This window comes from Chrysemys picta, chromosome 6, assembly GCF_011386835.1.
Source record: "Chrysemys picta bellii isolate R12L10 chromosome 6, ASM1138683v2, whole genome shotgun sequence".
NCBI classification, from domain to species: domain Eukaryota; kingdom Metazoa; phylum Chordata; order Testudines; family Emydidae; genus Chrysemys; species Chrysemys picta.
The window spans coordinates 2024966-2045196 of record NC_088796.1 but is presented as its reverse complement, the minus strand read 5'-3'; the positions used below and the strand labels follow the sequence as shown (position 1 = coordinate 2045196).

Sequence of the window (20231 nt, the reverse complement as noted above, 5' to 3'; positions counted from 1 at the left end):
CTGCAATGGGATAGCGGAGTCCCAGCGCAGTGAGACAGCAGGCCAGCGCTGGAGGAGGAGGTGCTGAGGACGCAGCACATTCCATAGGCAGCTGAAAGCTGCCCTCCCCCAGCGGAACCCACCGGAGGAGGATGGTGGCTGTACCACCTGTCCTCCCCGAGGGAGAATCTGAGCTTTCCAAAAGGGAACCTTGCTGTTGGGATGGTTACGACGAGCACTGGGGTCCAGATTTTCAGTCACTTACGTGCTGAAGGTGCAGATGCGATTGCTCATTGAAATGATGCATGCAGTGACTGTTGTTCAGTGCGAAGAAAGCATGCAGTCACACCAGCGGTTCTGCCAAGCAATTGCATGGACACAATTCTGAAATTCTGGGAGTAGCTCTTTTGTGTGTGTTTTACGTAGGCCTCATCCAAATACCAGTGACATAGGTGCCATGGTAATGGAAAACTTTAGAGTCAAAGTGTAGGAAAACCCTTTGGATTTGGTCTTGTATGGGCAATAGACTGCAGTTAAAAATGGATCTGTTCAAGAGTAGATCTGGATTTCCAGTTGCTGGTGAGTTTAAAGTGCTAGATGCAAGTTTTCATCCGTTTCATTGCAGAAGTTGGGTGGGCATCTTTCGGGTGAGAGGGTGTTTGTAAATAGCGCTCCTTGCAGATCAAGCGAGAAGAGTGCTCCACCGCATGGAGCTCACCTGTCCCACCCATGTCTTGCAGGAGTTTGCAGGTGAAGGCTTGAGGACACTGGTTGTGGCCTACAAAAACCTGCAGGAAGACTACTTTGAGGAGTGGCACAAACGTCACCATGAAGCAAGCACTGCCCTGGATGGACGGGAAGAGAAGTTATCTGAGTTATACGAAGAGATTGAAAAAGACTTAATGGTTGGTCTTTCATGGAATCTGGGTCAAGCGGTGGGCAGGCAGCCGGGAGGTTGGTTCATCAGTAAGCAGATCGCTATGACTTTACATAGGTTGTGTAACTAAAATGGCTTTGATCATGGCAGTCCTGGGTTTTCACTGACACCTTGGTGAGCGTCCAGGAGTTGGCTGGGAACAGTTTTATATTAACTTGTGTGGTTGTCTGATTAGGTGACTTGTGATGGGCGAACACACTACAGGTGATATTTCATAGCTGTCCCTTGTATGTTCAAGCAGTTGAATTATTCTTCTTCCGATTTCTAAATGACGAGCTGTAACAGCCCTGTCCTGAGTAGCTCCTGGGTCCCTCTGCATTTCTGGAGGAGCCTTTACTCCGTTCTATCAGCCTGGGAGGAGAGAGGGGTGTTTGTGTCAGCTTGCAGTGAATGCAAGCGATGACTGAACTGTGATCTGCAAGCAGGGTCTTCCTGGGAGTGCTGCTGCTGCTTTTTGAATGCCCCTGGGGTTCACCTGTGCGTGCTGCTAGCTGTGGGGAATGAATGAAAAGAAGCTACATGCCCTATCTGAATGGAGGCCATGCAGCTTTTGCAATCACAGCAGCTCTTATGAAATCTTGGAAACTCTACAGCTGCGTTGTCACGCTCTCCAAGAAGGTTTCTGTTTCCCGTGGGCCTGTGTGTGCACCCTGGAAAGAAAGGACTTTATTTGCAGGAAGGAACTGGGGGAGGGATAGCCCAGTCGGTGAGAGAGAGAAAGGAGAATCTGGTGTGGGGGAGGAAGTAGGAGGGTCCTGGGTCATGCCGTCTCATGATCCTGCTGAGAGCTGAGGACAGGAGGTTTTTTGTGCAGTGTCGGGCCTGTAGAAGGAGCTGGGAGGCAGTAAGGGGAGGTCATGATGGAGAGTGAGGATGGAACCTGGTTAAGTTCAGAGATTTTAATAACACGTGTTCAGCTTCATGCTGATTGTGTTCAAAGCAAAGGGGAGAGTCATGGAAAGGAAGCTGTTCCCCTCCCCCTTCCGTGGTTTGTACGCCAGATCGGAGCAGGCAGGCAAAGGCCAGCAGAACTCCTGATGCTGCCAGGGCCGGCGCAACCCATTAGGCAACCTAGGTGGTCCCCTAGGCGCTAACATTTGGGGGGCGGTGACCGCGGTGGCTGGATCTTCGGCCGCTGCCATTGGGGGTGGCATTTTGGGGGCGGGACCTTCCGCCGTCTAGGGTGGCAAAAAAGCTGGCGGCGCTCCTGGACACTGCCCATGGGTTTTCCCCACCATCCATGCGCAGTACCAGATACCACAGCTCCATGGTGCTTCACTACGGCTACGGAGAGAGCCTGACCACGGGAGAGCTCAGGCCTTCGTCCCACGGCCCTGTAGCCTCCATGTGTTGGGAATTCATGAGTACCCATGGGCGCTCTATTGAGCTCTGCTCGAGGAGGACCGAAACGCTTCCAGACCAGATTCAAAAGGCGGCGGAGGGCTTGCAGCTGCCTGGGTGAGAGAGGCTTTCACGTTACATCTATGACAGCCCTGGGTGACTCAGCCCCAGAATGCTATTGCATGCAGGGCGTCAGAGCAGACCTTGCTCTATGCTGTGACAAGCAGGAGTTGTTTAGTCTTTTTCACCTTTTCTTTTCCGTTCCATGCTTCCCTCACCTGATCACTCACTAGCCGGCTGGTTATGAATACACCGTTAGACCACAGGGGATCTGGAGCAAGCCCCACGTGTAACTGATTTAATAAGATGTGGTTCAGAGATCCAGGTAACTGTCAGCATGGGTCACAGGTGTGCATTCTGGAAAGGCGAGTGTGCTTGCTGTGACATTGTCTTGGATTCCAAGGAACGATACAAGAACAGCTGACGGAGGAGATGTCTGCCCTTCAGGATAGCAGTGGTCTCTCAAACGTAGCGTAGGAGATTTTGCTCCTGAAGCCCCAGTCAGACCCAGGCACTGGCTCAGAGCCTGAGACCTGAACTCTGAACCTCCCCCAACAGCAGGTAGGAAGCTCTGTCTAAAAACCTCAGCTAGAAGCTAGAGCCGAAATCTCATTTGCATCTGATCATCACCTCCCTGGGCCATGTCTCACCAAGATTCGAGGTCAGTGGGTGTTCCCAGCAAGTAGAGAAAGAGACTCTTAACAATGTTTGTGGCCTGATACATCCGTGTGGACAATATTCCTGTCTGTACGTTCCCGCGCTGTGCTGCTGCAAGTGCAGGGTGGGTGGAGAAAGAGCGAGGCCTCCAGTCCTGCAAACAGGGACCTGAGTGATTTGTGCACACGGGCCAGCCGGGTCAGCGGGGTGCTCACAGGCACACGGGTTTGTGGGACCGGTGCCTAATGCGTACGATAACTAGAGCTGAGTGGAATCAAGTCTGGGCTGAGCCCTCAGCACGGTGAGCACTGCTGGATGGATGGAGCAGACGCAACTGCGTTCTCCTCTGGTGCTGACCACTGGGGATCTCACCCATTTCCCTCTGTCTTTGAAGCTGCTAGGTGCCACGGCTATTGAGGACAAGTTACAAGATGGAGTCCCCCAGACGATTGAAACCCTGGCCAAAGCCCACATTAAAATCTGGGTTCTTACTGGAGACAAGCAAGGTAAAGGAGATGGTCTGGGACAGACACGCAGGGCTATGGGCTGCTGCCTCTGACTTTCCTCTCCTCTCCTCTCTTCTCCTCTCCTCTCCTCTGGATAGGCTGTTCCCTCCATTGCCTGCATCCTGTTTACTCAGGCAAAACTCCATGGGTCTGAATGGTCAGACCCACGGTGAGTCCTGAGGCTACAGGCACAGACAGCCCCCTTGAGCCTTCCTTTGTGATAGATGGTCCCTTACTCCAAAAATCACAGCACTATTCAGGTTACTCCCAATCCCAAAGGACCAGTCACTTACCCCAGGTCAGTGGTATCTTAGATCTCTCACCAAAGACAGCGCTTGTAGCCAATCCTGTAATAAACTAATTAAAGGTTTATTAACTAGGAAAAAGAAACGAGAGTTGTTTACAAGGGTAAAGTAGGTAACATACGCACATAAATGAGTTACAGTCCTAGGCTTGGTCGACACTACACACTTACTTTGGTATAATTACATCGCTCAGTGGTATGAAAAATCCACCCCCCTGAGTGATGTAGTTACACTGACCTGACCCCGCAGTGTAGACAGCGATAGGTCAGGGGAGAAGCTCTCCTGCCAACATAGCTACTGCCTCTCGTGGAGGTGGAGTGAAGCCGGTGGGAGAGCTCTCTCATTGGCTTAGAGCATCTTCACCAGACGTGCTACAGCGGCGCAGTGCGCCAGTGTAAATTTGTAGGGTGGACCTGCCCGTAGGTTCCAAAAAGTAACAGAAGCTGCTGTAATGTGCAAGCTCTAGATGTCCTTTAGGGGTAACGCAAGCTAAGCAGCTTGGGGGTCCCTTGCTCATGCTTAGAAATATCGCCCTCGCCAAATGCCAAGCAGCACGTGATACAGATCCTTCTGTCGGGGATTTTATTCCCTTCCCCCACAGTTCAGACTGTAAGGGGACATGGGTTTGCGTACTTCACAGGGGTGTGGGGAGCAATCCACAAAGTCTCCTGTCCACTGATGTTCCCCAGTGGTTCATCTGGTGTCTATGGGCGTCCTTCTGTTGGGCAGGGGACACCCCTAGTGGTTCACTGGTATGTCACACCTGGTAACGCTCCTCTCCTGACTGGGGTTTCCAGTGTCATAGCAAACACTTCTCTAGTTACAGAGCAAACCCTTCCCTGTTCCCTATAGCAGGGGGTGCAGCTATTACCAGTGAGCTCAATGCCGGCAGCAACTCGCACGCCGTTCATAAAGGGCAAACGCTCCACACTTGCTTAGACACGGAACATCTGTTTTAGCAATGCTAGCACCCAGGTGAGCCAGGTGGGTTCCCAGCTGTGCATTTGTCAGTGTTTTCAGTGAGGCCTCATGGCCTTGGCATGAGCTGGCACCTGGACTGCCCGGCTCACCGCAGCATTTTTCTGTGGGGCTTTGTTTTCCTAACAAGAACTAAAGAGCAAATGGAACCACCCAACCTATATCTGCCCCTCTGGTCCTCACGACTCCCCCCCCCCCCCCCCAAATCTGGAGAGCTGGAGAGCTCGTTTCTATTGCGCCTTTCTTCCCCAAAGAGGCCAATGGCTTTTTGGACACGGGCCAGATCCTTAGCTGGTGTAGATGGACATTGTTCCTTTGATGTCAGCAAGCTCAGGATCTGGCCCTTTTTTACCTTCCGTCCTGCTGAAATCCAGCCACTTCTCGGGCACAGGGCTGAAGGCAGCATGCTGCAAGGCAGAGCAGGCAGGAGAAATGCCGTCCAAGGACGTAGGGCAAAAGGCTCCTCAGAAGTGCCCTTGTATCATCAGGGTCCACGCACCGCAGACGACCCACATGCAGTAAATTGCATGGGAAAGTCAGTGCATCCACGTCAGCAGTACGAAGAGCTGAGCCTCTTGTGCCGCGATGTCCATCTCTGTGGCCCTAGGAAGCCCGGTCGTTGTGAGCCTGGTGCTAAGACCATCCGGCCAGATCTCTGGTTCCTTTAGAACTGACAGCTGTGTGTGGCCCAGCCTCTCTCTGGTGAGATGCACAGTACTTGTCAGCCATGGAAATGCCCCAAGGAGAGGGCAGGGTGGCTGGGTAACCGACGTCATTCCTGTCTGAGTCTGAATGAAATTGTTGATTTTTTCCAGAGACTGCCGTGAACATTGGCTACTCCTGTAACATGCTGCATGATGACATGAAGGATGTTTTCATTATTGAAGGCAACACCTCAGAGGCCGTGTTAGATGAACTCAGGTAAACAGCCAGATTGTGTATCGCCATGTGGTGTTTGTCATAGAGAATTGGAGGGTGTTTGTGCCATTCAAGCCTTCTGTCTTCATAGGATCATAGACATGGAACAAGGGACCTCAATAGGCCATCTAGTCCCGTCCCATGCACTGTGGCAGGATTATGCATTATCTAGACCACCCTGACAGGTGTTTGTCTAACCTGTTCTTATACATCTCCAATGACAGAGATTCCACAACTTCCCTGGGCAATTTGTTCTAGTGCTTAACCACCCTGATGGATAACTTAAATTTCCCTTGCTGCAATTTAAGCCCATTGCTTCCTGTCCTTTCCTCAGTACGTACTTAAAGGCTGTTATCATGTGCCGCCTCAGTCTTCTGTTCTCCAGACGAAACAAACCCAATGTTTTCAGTCTTCCCTCATAGGTCATGTTTTCTAGACCATTATTCCTTGCTGTTGCTTTTCTCTGGGCTTTCTCCAATTTGTCCACATCTTTCATCTAACACAGTTCACCAAAAGTTAACTCTAGATTGGCTGTCTCCGAAAGGTTCGCTCTAATTCAGCCAGCAGAGATGGGCTTGATGCAGGAATCTCGGAGTGACATTCTGTGGCCTGTGCAAGTCCGACTAGATGATTATGAATGGTCCATTCTGGCCCTAAAATTGATGTAAAAAAGGACACAGTTGACCACTCTGGATCGTCATGGGCCAGAGGGTCTGGGGCCACGATGCCTTTAGTTGTGGACGTAAAGTGGTTCTCGCTGCGCCAACAGGTCATCCTTGTTCTGGTCCCGTAGCTGGATACTTTTCTCAGCTTGTCTGTAGGGAGGAGCCAGATGGAGCCCTGTGATCTAGGGAAGGAGAAGGTGGTGGTCCGACCAGGAATAAAGAGATTGTTCTTGATGTCTGATGATGGGGGCCTAGCTGCGGGGCCGGTGTCTCAGAAGGCACTGCCTAATGGGAGGAGTAAAGGTGGTTTGAAGCCACCTTTGTGTCTCCTGGATTCTGTCTGCTCCAGGGGCTGCTATAACTTCCAGTGGCCACCCCACAGCTTCCTACGGGCTGCTCTGCATCTGCCCCAGCTAGCCCCTCGGCTGGGTGCTTCAGGGGCAGGGAATCCTAGGGCTCCATATCCTCGCCAGACACTGCTCTGACACGAGAGGAATTCTCCCAAGGCCACTCCAGCCCTGTGTGCTGCCAGAGTCCTTCAAAACCCTCTGCAAGGAGAAGGATACTAACCATGGGACCCATGTTTTTCTTTAATAAACCTGAGTTTAAGAAAATCGCTTACATTTGTTTCTGTATTTTTAATGACTCACCCTTTTAAGGACTGCAAGGAAGAAAATGAATCCGGATTCCTTCCTGGACAGTGATGAAATTAACCTCAAGTTTGAAAACCCTTCCATGAAGTCAAGGATCTTACCTGAAGAGCAAGCGAACGGGGTGTATGGCCTGGTTATTAACGGCCATAGCTTGGTAAGGATGGGTTGGAGAGCCTGCTGCCGCCAGGCGTGTCAAAGAGCTGGGGGCAAACTGAGTTCTGGGTTCCCTGGAAAATCTGCCCCTGAGTGTGCAGGAAAGCCACTAGCTATTCTCACACGGAGCCTGAACCAGCTCCACGAGGGTGGTGACAGAGTCCCAGTGTTGCCACGTTCACATCTGCGATCCTGTTTAAACAATAACAACAGCAGGTGGAGAGCAGCACCATGTTTGTTATGGCCAGCCGCACAGCATCACATGACACAGCGATTTGTGTGCATGGAGGGACATTATCGAGGCTTGTGTATAACATTTTGTTAGGGGAGGTTTTTGTGAATTGAGGCTCTTTTGGAAAGTGGTAAAAACTATTGCTGTCAATAGCAGGGTAAAACCGAATCACGAAACGGTCTCTCCAGCTGAGCAAGCCTGCCTGCTGCTGCTGGGAGGGACGCGGGGGCGTTGGTGACTCACACGACTTACTGGTTTTGGAAGAAAGGAAATCTGGGCTGCTGATTTGCTGCCTTAAGTGGAAAGGGCAGCTGGCCTGCTGTATGGCTCGGGGGAGGAGGGAGTCATGTGGGTTCCCTCCGTGAATGTCTGCAGAGAAGACATCAAAGCACAAGAAGCACATTCTGTAAGAAATGTGAAAAGGCAGAAATGTGTCCCTACCTGCCAGGCAGTGGTGGAGGGATGAGTTTCTGAGCAGATGTCCAGTTATCTTTGTTGATTTCAGGAATGGAAATAACGCATCCTAATAAAGTAAAAGGTCAAAACTGGGAAGGAAGATTTATTTTGTTTGTCTTTCTTATGACCAGTTCTACTAGACGTTTTTAAAGCACTCCCAAATTGTAAATCAGCCCAAATGGGACTGGTTTTGTTTGGGGTTTTTTTGCAGGCTGGGGGGCTTGGAGCCTGTAGATCAGACAGATGATTTTTACATGGGTCCTGGATTTGGCAGGAAAGGGAATTATGGAGGATCCATTGAGGAATGTTCGTGGGAGTTGATTAATTGTAAGTTACAGCATGTTTATAATTGTAATAGAAAGTCAGTGCTGCAGGGTCTTCTCAGGACACAAGCCTCTACTCACACCTTAGGAACTAAGCCAGGAGTGAGCAGAGACCCACCCACCAAGGTCAAGAGGGCAAACTCCACTAGTGTCACTGCTAGTAATGAAAAGGGGGAGCTTTGGTGAAAGAGGCCATTGTCGTTGCTGCTCAGAAAATCTCATCCCAGCTCTTATTCTTGGCCTAGTAGCTCCTTTGGGCATCGTGCCTCCCCGGCACTTCCTCTGACACAATGGGTTAGTTATTCTTCCTCCTGCTGGTTCTGTGGTTTGGGCTGGCGCTGTATCGGGACTGACCTCACTTTCATAGCATGTTCTCCTCCGCTCCACAGGCTTACGCACTAGAAGGGAACTTGGAGCTTGAGCTGGTGAGAACAGCCTGCATGTGCAAAGTGGTGATCTGCTGCCGGGTGACGCCCCTGCAGAAAGCCCAGGTGGTGGAGCTGGTGAAGAAGTACAAGAAGGCCGTGACCCTGGCGATCGGTGATGGGGCAAATGATGTCAGCATGATCAAAAGTAAGTAGAGGCAGCCCTGCCCAGCTGTCTCCTCACGTGTTCCTCCGCACTGGCACACCGCAGTGCCCACTCTGCAAGAAGAGTGGGAGCTGCTGTGCTAGTGCAAGGCTCTCTAATCTGGAACTTGTCCTGGATCCAGATTCTTCTGTGCCGTGGTCACATCACAGCTACCAGCAGCCAGAGCTATCAGCCAGTCTCAAAGGCAGTCACTTTCACATCTTCATACATCTGTCTCTCTGCACATCCCTCTGTTTGGAGTCAAAGTAGACCTTGATCAATAAAATTGTACCTTCATCCCCGCTAGGCAGCATGGGGTCTTTGAAACCTGGATGTATTCCAGACCTACAAACTTTCCTGCAGTGGTCTGATTCCTTACTGGTGCAGGTAAGTGATAGCTTTCACACCAGGCTGTGTCTGAGGCCTCGGCAGGGTTCTTCCTGACTCCATCACCTTGTCTTTACCCTAGGAACACCTGAGCCACAATGTCCCAGTGCTTTCTAGATGCCTTATTTCACTAGGCAGGGAAAGAACATCCCCTCCAGGGAGTTTCCCAGGTCACCTTCCTGCCATGGGCAGTAGTAGCTCTAAAGGAGAGAAAAGGTTCTTCACCTCACGTTCTGTCCACTCCCAGGTTTGTCGTCTCAGTGAGAGATGTGGCTCCATGTCAAGGTACCAGAGCTGAGAGCCATTTCTGGCCTGTGAGGGTTTTCTCCCCTTCATAAATCCAAACCTAGGTTCTGATGGGCAGCATTACAGCGGTGCGTTACCTGGACCACCACAGAGGGGGTAGTCTAGCCAGTTGTGTTAGGAAAACTTCCCATTCGTAAAGTTCAGTATCCTCCACCAGGGAAAGAAGAGACGTTGACCAAACCATTTCATCTCCTGCCTCCAAGATGAGTGGGAGTCTCCACCAAGGTCCAGAGTTTCTCTGGTCAACAGCCGGAGTCTGGATAGTGGACTCCTGAATAGGAACATTTATACTGAGGTCCAAAAGATCCTATTGGAAAGCAGGAATCTTTGATCAGCCGGGTCTACTCCATGAACTGAGAGAGATTTCCCCATCTGAGCCGCTCTGAAACAGGTGGGCCTGATAACAGGCTCATTGGCCATTACCTTTGGACTATTTATTACACTTGGCATAGTGTAAAACAACAATTCTTTGATTGCTGCCAAGAGACATTTGGTTGCCATCTCTGTTGTGACCTCTGATACACGGATTGTGACAGCCTCTTGTCACCCTGGAGTTACCTGATCTGTCACCAGGTTGCTCTGTGTATCTCGAGAGCTATCTGAGGTGGTTACTTTGCTGTGAGAGCTGCGGAAAAGGAGACTTCATTTTCCATTGCAATGCCTGTTGTGCTGCAAATCTTGCCGTAGAATAGGTTCATTTGTCTCACCCGAGGGGTGTTCCCTTCTAGCATGAACTAAGGGGCTGTAATTTTTATCCTTGTAAAGCTCATAGGTTCCATGTAAACATTAGTCAGGCATTCTTGATAGCCCCGAGTGTTACTGAGATGCAAGCTAATGACTGATCTCCTTTCAGCTGCATGCTTACAGAACAGGTGGGCCTGTCAGCATCTCCAGCTCTGCAGTGTCTGTGCTTTCCATCTCTTTCAGACCTCTAGCTTGTCTGCATGTCCTGAATGTCTCATACTTTGCATGGTCAGAGAATTTTGCCATGATTTTTATGGGGCCAAAACTTATCCACAACTTCCCCAAACTCTTATAACCAGCCATGAGGCTGACACCAGAGGAGCCAGTCCATCATGGTCAAATATTGTCCATGTAAAATGCACTGTTTCACAATTACCATGACCGGGCAGTGGTTCAACTTCCTGGGTTTGTCAGAGTCCTTGTCTAGGACAAAGGCAACTCCTGTGGCAGGTCTTCGTTGCACCATGTGGCATGACCGGTACTGGAACTATGTACATGCTTTTAGCAAAAGCTTTCCCTCGTTGTGACTTGTTCTAGGGGAGCCAGCAATTCGGTCACTTCTGTTTACTTTTTGGCCCTTTCACCTCGTTTTGGTGCCCTGCTGTCCCTGTTAGCCTAGAGCTGCATAGCCTGGGGGTGGTACTGCTCGCTTAACTCCCACCAGGGGGAATGTGCAGAGGCCGCTCAAGGGAGAACTGGAGGTTACTTACCTGGCGCCAGAGTTCCTAGAGATGGAGTCTGTATTCACACTCCTCGTCCACCTTCCCCTCTTCGGAGTCCCGGGCTAGGAATTCCTGACGTCATGGAAGGAACTGAGGCTGGTTGGGGCCACACCCCCTGGAGTGGCCCCCGCGGATGCCGCTTTGCAGAAAGTTCCGGGAGCTGATAGCGCGGGCAACTTGATCCCACAAGTAGGACTATGCAGAGCCCATCTCAATGAACTCGGGTTACAAGTAAGTAACCAAGTCAGTGCAGATGTTCTGCTCTGCTTACGAGCCAAATTCTGCTCCCCACGCACCTAGCCCTGCTGACTTCAGTGGGAATGACAGAGAGTGGAGCATGACCCTCCCTGGGCAAGTCTTTGCTCCCAGACCTAACGGCTGATCTCGTTCTCATGCTCTACTCTCCCGGCACGCACGGAACCGTCATGGATCTCCTCTCCAGCCTGGCTGCATCATGAGGCACCACGGGGTTGGTAGAGAGCGAATGAAACTCATTATTGGCCTGCTCAGCAAGGAGGGAATGGGCCTGGAGATTGTAGCTCGCGCTCTCGCCCCTAGGCAAGGAGACCTGGAGCAGGGTGATGGGGGCAAGTTGCAGAGCCGGCACTAGGCAGAAGCAGACTAAGCAATTGCTTAGGGCCTTGAGCAGCTCATGGGGGCCCCTGTTCCCTTTTTACTACAAGAACTTGCCTGTTTTAGTCTTGGGGGGAGGGGGTATTCCTGCTTCGGGCCCCCAGTAGGCTCGCATGGCCACTGGGCAGTTGGCGCTGTCACATTCTGGGCCGTTCCAGCTCTGAGCGTGAACAAGGATGTCAGTCTCCAGGGCTGCCACTCGGATGGCTTTCACCAGCAAGACATTCACCTGGCCAGCAGAGACAGCCACTGCATTCTGCAGGTGTCTGGCAGCCCCAGATCAGAGCTGCCTGAATGGGCAGGTTGTGAAGTAGGCGTTCCCTGGGTGGGGAAGTTCCCTGATCGGTTCCCAGCTGGGTACGTGGCCGGCAAGGGTTGCTGATCTTCGTGGGTTTGTTTTAGATATTCACTTTTTTTTAAAGACTCAGGACTGTGTGGGTCTCCCTGAGAGCCTATCAGTGTCCCCCCGAGTGCCTGTCGGTGTTACCCTTGTCCTACCCAGTCCCTCTGCCCATCTCCTACTCCCACTTGTTATGGTGTTTGCAGATCCTTTGGGGCAGTGTATCAGACAGCCCTCATCCCAGGGGCCTCTGGGCACTCCTGCAGTACAAACAATAGCTGCTGAAAGGTCTATGAGGAATGTGAAAGGAGACAGCCTGGATGCCTGTAATGTTCTGTATAGTTTTGGGTGAATGTCTTAGCATCCCCGTGTGACCCATGGGACACCTCCCGGTCATGCCCTAAAACGCAGCCTTCTAGTCGCCGACAGGACTGTTTCTTTATTTGGTGCCTTATGACACTAACAATTCCTCAGGCTAGATTTAATTAAAGTAAGATTATTCAAAAGAGTCTCTTGCTAATCTTCCTCACGTGAATTTATACAAATTGATTAACTGGGGCCTTTTAATTAAGAAAGAAAAGACTAAGTGGGGAGCTTCAAGGGAGATAAGTCAGGCAGCCAGTCAAGAAAGGGTAAAGAAAAGATAATTAGTGATAATTAGAAAATACCACCACCACGAGAGGATGGGGACTCAGAGTTCTGCTCGACTCATTATTCCATAGGAATCTCCGAATCCAATCAACCCCCAGCCATCGAGAATGGTGTCATTCGTTAAATCTCTATCGTTAGCTGTCACATTAAACGTATGTCTCTGTTTAATAAATGCAAGTTATTATTAAGACTTTTCTGTGTAAATGTTTGATTGAACTAATAATGCCCACAGACTGTAAGTGACTCAGGCTGGGTTGAACTAGATGGGCTGTTGGTCTGACCCAGTATGGCTGTTCTTATGTTCTTGGAGTATAGAAGCATATTCTGCAGCTGGGGGAGTGGAAGCGACCATTTAAACACATCTCAAAGGTCATTTTCTAGCAATGGCAAGATTATAAAGTTAGTTTGTGCTGCTGGAAAACATGGACAGTCAAGGAAAAGATTCATTGTCATTAGCACGTAAATGACCTCAGTTGTTGGAAATATCTCAGAAACCAATCTGTTACTCGGCAGCCTGCCGTGGGGCCGGTGGGCCAAATGTGTTCTGTGCGGGAATGCCCCCCGCTCAAGTGCAGGTGTGACCCACAAAGACTGCGTGTCCCAGCATGCAGTGGGTAGTCTGGTAAACCCGAACGCTAACCAAGTTCTCATTGTGATGATCTGGATTCTCCTCTTGTTGCAGCTGCCCACATTGGGGTCGGTATCAGCGGCCAGGAGGGGATGCAGGCTGTGCTGTCCAGCGACTTTTCCTTCGCGCAGTTCCGTTACCTGCAACGCCTGCTCTTAGTCCACGGGCGATGGTCCTACATCCGCATGTGCAAGTTCCTCAGATACTTCTTCTATAAGAACTTTGCCTTCACGTTAGTTCATTTCTGGTATGGATTCTTCTCCGGCTTCTCTGCACAGGTGGGCCAGTTTCTGTGTTCCTGTCACACTGTATATTAGACGTGGTAATAATCCTTTTCCTGCCCGAACGTCTTCCAGCAGGGGAGCCCAAAGCACTTTACAGACAGGACCGAAGAGCCCCCTTCCCGTCCTGCTGTGAGGAACTCGGGGGAAATCCAGTTATCCCCCTTTTACGGATGGAGTCACTGAAGCATAGAAAGGCCAAGGGCCAGATTGTTTCATCCTCAGCTTTGGGTGCCAACATAACTCAGGTGTGGTCCTGAGTGACTTGTCTGAGGTCATACAGGGAGCTAGCGGAACCCAGCTTTCCTGACTCTCCGTCCTGTGCACAAAAGTAGCTTCCTCTGCAAAATACAGCCATGACGAGACACGCCAGCTCCTTCCTTGGGGCAAACATTACTCATCTGTCTTCTGGCTGGGATACTTCTTCTTCTTCCCATGGGCACTGGTAGTGAATTTCCCTAGCTGATGTTCTCCCCCATTCACCTGCTTCCATTGCTGACAGAAGAGGGGTGCTCAAGGCCTACTTAACACCAGCAGCCACCCAGTGACATTTTTCTCTGGCGTCACAGAATTTCACACGCTCACCAGGATTTCGTGAATTGATGTTGATGTAAAATTATCGAGTGTTTTGTAAATCCGGAAGCGGGGATGGGGAGGCTGTTCCATTCATGAGGGGACCACGTGGGAAAACCTGCCAGAAGGCGGGAAGGAAACCCACCGGCTGGTTCACATTGTGGGCAGGGACCTGGCCGGGCCTGAAGCATACGATGGGGCAGAGCTGGGCAATCCCATGTCTGCCTTTGTTTGCTTAAGCAACAGGCCACAAAATTATTTGAAGCCAAATCTCCTGAGGATTGTAGCTGCTTCCCGGGGAAGTCTGTACAGTGAAAAGCCCTATGCTGTCACCCACCTCCCTGCACCATACACAGTAGCACGGGGGAACCTGCGGGTGCTTCACAGTAGCACAGGGGAAACGCAGATAATGTGAAAATGCTTGGCCAGGAAAATACCCTGGGGCTCAAATGCAGCATTATTGTGTGGGCTACTAGTGGAGCAGAGAGCAGGTTAGCATTTCTCCCAGCATGCTTCTGATAGACGGGTCAGAAGGCAGGGGCCTGTGATGGATCACTGCTGCCACCTAGTGGCTGCCATACAACCCTACTGCCAACTCATAAAAAACGTAGGCAGCGGTTCTCAAACTGTGGGTTGCCAGGGCTGGTGTTAGACTTGCTCCACTGCCTGCTTCAGCCCTAGGTGGCAGGGCTCAGGCTTCGGCTACAGCCCTGGGCGGCGGGGCTCAGGTTACAGCCGCCCCTCCCCCATCACTGAAGCCTTCGGGGTTCAGCTTTGCCCCCCCCAGGCTGTGGGGCTCAGGCTTCGGTTTTGGCCCCCCGGCCCGGGGTGGCGAGGCTTGGGTGGGCTCAGGCTTTGGTTCCCCCTCCTGGGGTCTTGTAGTAATTTGTTGTTGTCAGAAGGGGGTCACAGCACAATGAAGTTTGAGAATTCCTGACATAGAGGACCAAAGAAGTGCCACCAGGGCTAACCAACAGAGTAAAAGAAGCTATTAAAAGCAACAAGGCATTATTTAATCATTGGAAGTCAAATCCTACCGAGGAAAATAGAAAGGAGCATCAGCTCTGGCAAGTCATGGGTAAAGTATAATTAGGAAGGCAAAAAAGAATTTGAAGAGCAACTAGCCAAAGACTCAAAAACTAACAGCAATTTTTTTTTAAATACATCAGAAGCAGGAAGCTGCTAAACAACCAGTGCTAAAGGAGCACACAAGGGCGATAAGGCCATTGCAGAGAATCTAAATGAATTCTTTGTATTGGTCTTCACGGTTGAGGATGTGAGGGAGATTCCCACACTTGGGCCGTTCTTTTTAGGTGATACATCTGAGAACCGCCCCAGATTGAGGTGTGACTAGAGAAGGTTTTTGAACAAATTCATAAATTAAACAATAAGAACTCACAATGACCAGATGGTATCTCCCAAGGGTTCTGAAGGACCTCAAATATGAAATTGCAAAACTACTAATTGTGGTATGCAAACTATCACTTAAGTCCACTTCTGTACCAGATGACTGGAGAATAGCTAATGTGACACCAATTTTTAAAAACGGCTGCAAAGATGATTCTGGCAATTACAGGCCGGTAAGCCTGACTTCAGTACCAGGTAAATTGGTTGAAACTGTAGTAAAGAACAGAGTTATCAGACATATAAATGAACACAATCTGTTGGGACTTTTGTAAAGGGAAATTATGCCTCACCAATCTATTAGAATTCTTTGAGGGGATCAATGAACATGTGGACAAGGATGATCCAGTGGATATAAGATACTTAGATTTTCAGAAAGCCTTTGACAAGGTTCCTCGCCCAAGGCTCTTAAGCAAAGTAAGCTGTCGTGGGATAAGAGGGAAGGTCATCTCATCAATCAGTAGCTGGCTAAAAGACAGGAAACAAAGGGTAGGAATAAATGGTCAGTTTTCAGAATGGAGAGAGGTAAATAGTGGTGTCCCCCAGGGGTCTGAACTGGGACTAGTCCTATTCAACATATTCATAAAAGAGCTGGAGAAAGGGATAAACAGTGGGGTGATGAAATTTGCAGAAGGTACAAAATTACTCAAGATAGTTAAGTCCAAAGCAGACTGCAAAGAGTTACAAAAGGATCTCTCAAAACAACAAAATGGCAGGTGAAATTCAGTGTTGATAAATGCAAAGTAATGCACACTGGAAAACATAATCCCAACCGTACGTATAAAATGCAGATGACACTAAACTGGGAGGAGTGGTAGATACACTGGAGGTTAGGGATAGGATACAGAGGGACCTAGACAAATTAGAGGATTGGGCCAAAAGAAACCTGATGAGGTTCAACAAGGACAAGTGCAGAGTCCTGCACTTAGGACGGAAGAATCCCATTATGAGGGCTCAGTCTGTTGTAGCATGAATGTATTCCCCTCATGCAGATACAGGTGTGGGAGTCACTAACTGATTCACATCACTGGGGTTTAACCAATAAAGAGCCTTGTGTCTGTGACTCTGTGAACCTGATAGGTCTGTTCAAACAGCCTTGTTCCAAGTTCCAACGGTTAAACGCACTCCTTCCTCGTTTCCAGGCAGCTAGAACTAGAGTGATCACCCTCTCTCCATCGGGAGTAGTGTTAACTCACTGCTTAGATTGCAAGCTCTCCGGGGCAGAGTCTGTCCGCTCTGGGTTTGTAACGTGCCTAGCACAAGCGGGGTCCGATCCTGGTATGACTCATAATAAATCATCATCATCATCTGAAAACAAGAGAGCCCAGAGAGTTCTGTATTTCAGATCACTTGTGTTTCATTTCATGTGTTATATATTTCCTTCAGTGTCAATTTTTGGGGCTTTTTATTTATTTATTTGTTCCTTTAAAGGAAGCTGCACGATTTTGGCCCAGTATTCCAGAACTGCCCAGCAGTTTCTCAGTGCTGGGCCAAGGCTGGTGGGTGCCATTTACTTTTCAGTCACCTGCAGCAGCCTGGAGAGGGGCTGATTGAATTTTGAGACGTGAGCAGCAAAGGAATTGTTTTGCTACAGTTTGTGCCCTTTCTGCCAGGCTTGGCTGGAGCTCAGTGTTCCGGGCCTGGCCCTTAGGCCGGCCCTCTGCTCGGGGGCGAATGGCAGCTTCTGTGAATGAAGATGTGAAAGACTGACAGGCGGGCGGGGTCATCGATGGCCGTTACAGATGAACAGAGGCTTCCCTTTGCTAACCGACCTCTCGACTCTTTTCTAGACTGTGTATGATCAGTGGTTCATCACCCTCTACAATTTGGTGTATACCTCCCTCCCGGTGCTAGGAATGAGCCTCTTCGACCAGGTACCGTTTACTATTAATACCCAGGCTCACCTCTAGGGGGTTTAGTCCTGGATTCTTTGGCTCAGTTTCGTGCTCCCTTCTGGACAGGAACTAGGTGAATAAAACCTGTGCTAGAAACTGCAGCAATTTCCCTGCCAGGAGTAGAGCGCAGAGCACAGTTCTGAGGTGCGTGGAGCAGATTCTGTCTTGTCTTGCCTGGCCCCTGGTTTGAGCATGGCTGGAGCCTTCTGGGTTGTACTGTTAGCGACAATAATGGAAAAGGTGCCCTCTAATGGGAGAATATTCACATCCTGTTGGCCTGGACCCGAAGCCTGAATCAGCCCTTAATTTTCCTTGACTCAGGATTAGGCAATGGCTTCAAGATCTGGCCCGATAACCAATATTTGTAGGCACTTTACAATCATCTACATGCAACTGCCTCTGGGGTGAAGGCTGGTGACTAACAAGTGCACATGTAACAGTGGGGGTGGGGAATTTTGGCCAGGGACACTGGTGTCGATCCCTTCTTATACAAAAAAGCTGTGAGATCGTTAATCCTTTCTGGAAAAGTCCTTTACAAATTAATAGAAAATAACCTTGGTATAGGAATGCTGAGCCATCCAATGAAATGCAGTGGAGAATTATATCCCTGCTGTAGAATTCTACAGGATGGTTAAAAAAAACCCTATAGAAAGGATGTGGTGTGAATCAGTCCCTTTGGTCTGGATGTCAAGTTCCTACGTAGATTCTGTAGGATTTTAGAGTAATTTCTATAGAACCCTGTCCTGCGTCTCTAGGGTCCTGCTGATAGTAACCCTATGAAAGAGCTTTAAGGAAAGCTGTGCAGTGGTTAGTAAGTTTCCCGTAAAGCAGCAGTTCAGTAAATGGCCTGGTATGGTACAATCTGGGTAGGCGTCCCATGTCGGAGCCTGCATCAACCATGCTGGGCTATGGACCTAGTGTTCTGGGCAGCTGCGGTGGTTCGGATCTGACCCTTTGATCTCTGGCTCCATGATCCCTTGGAGTGTGACCAATGTCTCTAGATAAAGCAAATACTCAGTAATATATTAATAAAATGGATCACTGCGGCCCAGAGCACACAGTCGTGTCCCCACTAGACTTCCTGGGGGATGCCCACTGTCCTAGCGTGTGTATTTTGATCTTAGCTCCTTTATATGTATAAAGCTATATTCCCCATATTGCTGCCCTTTCCCAAGCAGTGGCAGATTTTGGTCTTTATTTTGGGGAAGGGAAACTGAACGTTGTGAAGGCCAAAAGAGTAACTGGCTTGAAAAAAGCATTGGACAGGTCCATGGAGGACAGGTCCATCAGTGGCTGTTAGCCAAGATGGTCAGGGATGAACCCCATGCTCTGGGTGTCCTTAAACCTCTGCCTGCCAGAAGTTGGGTGTGGATGACAGGAGATGGATGACTATCAAAACTCCCCTGTTGTGTTCATTCCCTCTGAAGCATCTGGCATTGGCCATTGTCAGTAGACAGGATAGACAGACTAGACGGATCTTTGGTCTTACCCAGTCTGGCCGTTCTTATGTACATATGACCCAGACTCTGAGTATTTTCTAGTGTGACTCATTTGCACTATCAAGAACATCCTGAGTCCTGTTCACCTTGAACTTGACCAAAGCTACCCACAGGCCATTCCCCCCGCCCACCAGCTAAGACAGCACCGAGTTAAACCCAAGAAAGATTCGTTCATCAGTTCCGAGGCCAGAAGGGACCACTGTGATCAGCTAGTCTGACCTGGGAAAATCATAGATTTCCCTTCTCCTCCTTGCCCTCAATCTCTGACTCTGCCTTTAACGTGCTCCCTCTCCGCCTAGTGCCTTCTTTTCTTCACCCGGAAACCCCCTGAGCCCAACTCGCTGCCCTGGGGCCTCATGGCCCTCGCATTCTCAATACTACGTATGGACTAGGCCCCTGCAGACCAAAGAGCTGGGTTAATGCTCACAATCCCCTTAATCACCATCTGGTGTGATGGCCACAGCCAGTGCTCATGGGGGTCTCCAGGCCAGGCCCCCTATGCTGACCCCTTTTTGTGGAGCGTTTCATACAGAGCACTTGTCTCAGTCCTTCAGGGCTGCATTCCATTGCTGTCTTTGCCCCAGCAATATATCAGCCTGACCCTACCTGCACTGCAGAGCTAAACGTATGGGAACTTGAGAGACATCCAGTGGCTCAAAGGCTCAGGGCTCCATGTCAGACAGTCCTGGACATTGGGCTGGGGCGTGCCTCGTAAGGCATGCGACCTCCATTTATCCTTCTCCTCAGCACTGGGAAGGTAAAACCCACCTTGGAGAACACGCCCGAGTGCTCTGGTGATGTGACCTGTTGTGCAGCGTGGCTGAGCGGTGTGCTGGGGCTCTCCCACATGGGAATGCATGTCACAGCTGGGGTCAGGGGGGTCCTTGTCACCGCTGGGCTGCCAGCCTCTCCCCTCTGTTCCCAGGACGTGGATGACCGCTGGAGCATGCGGTTCCCTCACCTCTATGAACCCGGGCAGCAGAATCTCTACTTCAACAAGATCGAGTTTGTCAAGTGCGTGCTGCACGGGATCTACAGCTCCCTCATTCTCTTCTTCATCCCCTATGGGGCCATGTACGACGCCGTGAGAAGCGATGGGAAAGCCATTGCTGACTACCAGTCCTTCGCACTGATGGCCCAGACCTGCCTGCTGATCGTGGTCTCTGTGCAAGTAATGCATCACTGTTGTCATTATTTACTTATTTATTTTATTATGGTCGTGCCTGGAGGCCCCAACTGGGATTGAGACCGGATTGTGTTAGGTGCTGTACGTACGCTCAGGCCCCAACTGGATTGTGTTAGGTGCTGTACGTACACTCAGGCCCCAACTGGATTGTGTTAGGTGCTGTACGTACGCTCAGGCCCCAACTGGATTGTGTTAGGTGCTGTACGTACGCTCAGGCCCCAACTGGATTGTGTTAGGTGCTGCACGTAC

General features: G+C 50.1%; 1 protein-coding gene across 6 annotated transcripts in view; it reads left to right on the top strand.

The window, feature by feature from the left end:
* LOC101936517 (phospholipid-transporting ATPase ID-like) overlaps window positions 1–20231 on the top strand; it is a 135949-nt gene that overhangs the window by 102453 nt on the left and 13265 nt on the right. For all 6 annotated transcript variants that reach the window (XM_042846631.2, XM_008174898.4, XM_008174897.4 and 3 more), the window contains 8 exons: window positions 720–884; window positions 3369–3480; window positions 5579–5684; window positions 7006–7153; window positions 8553–8736; window positions 13199–13422; window positions 17193–17276; window positions 19722–19967. In XM_042846631.2, the coding sequence (XP_042702565.2) occupies window positions 720–884; window positions 3369–3480; window positions 5579–5684; window positions 7006–7153; window positions 8553–8736; window positions 13199–13422; window positions 17193–17276; window positions 19722–19967 (1269 nt within the window). The remainder of the gene's footprint in view (window positions 1–719; window positions 885–3368; window positions 3481–5578; window positions 5685–7005; window positions 7154–8552; window positions 8737–13198; window positions 13423–17192; window positions 17277–19721; window positions 19968–20231) is intronic.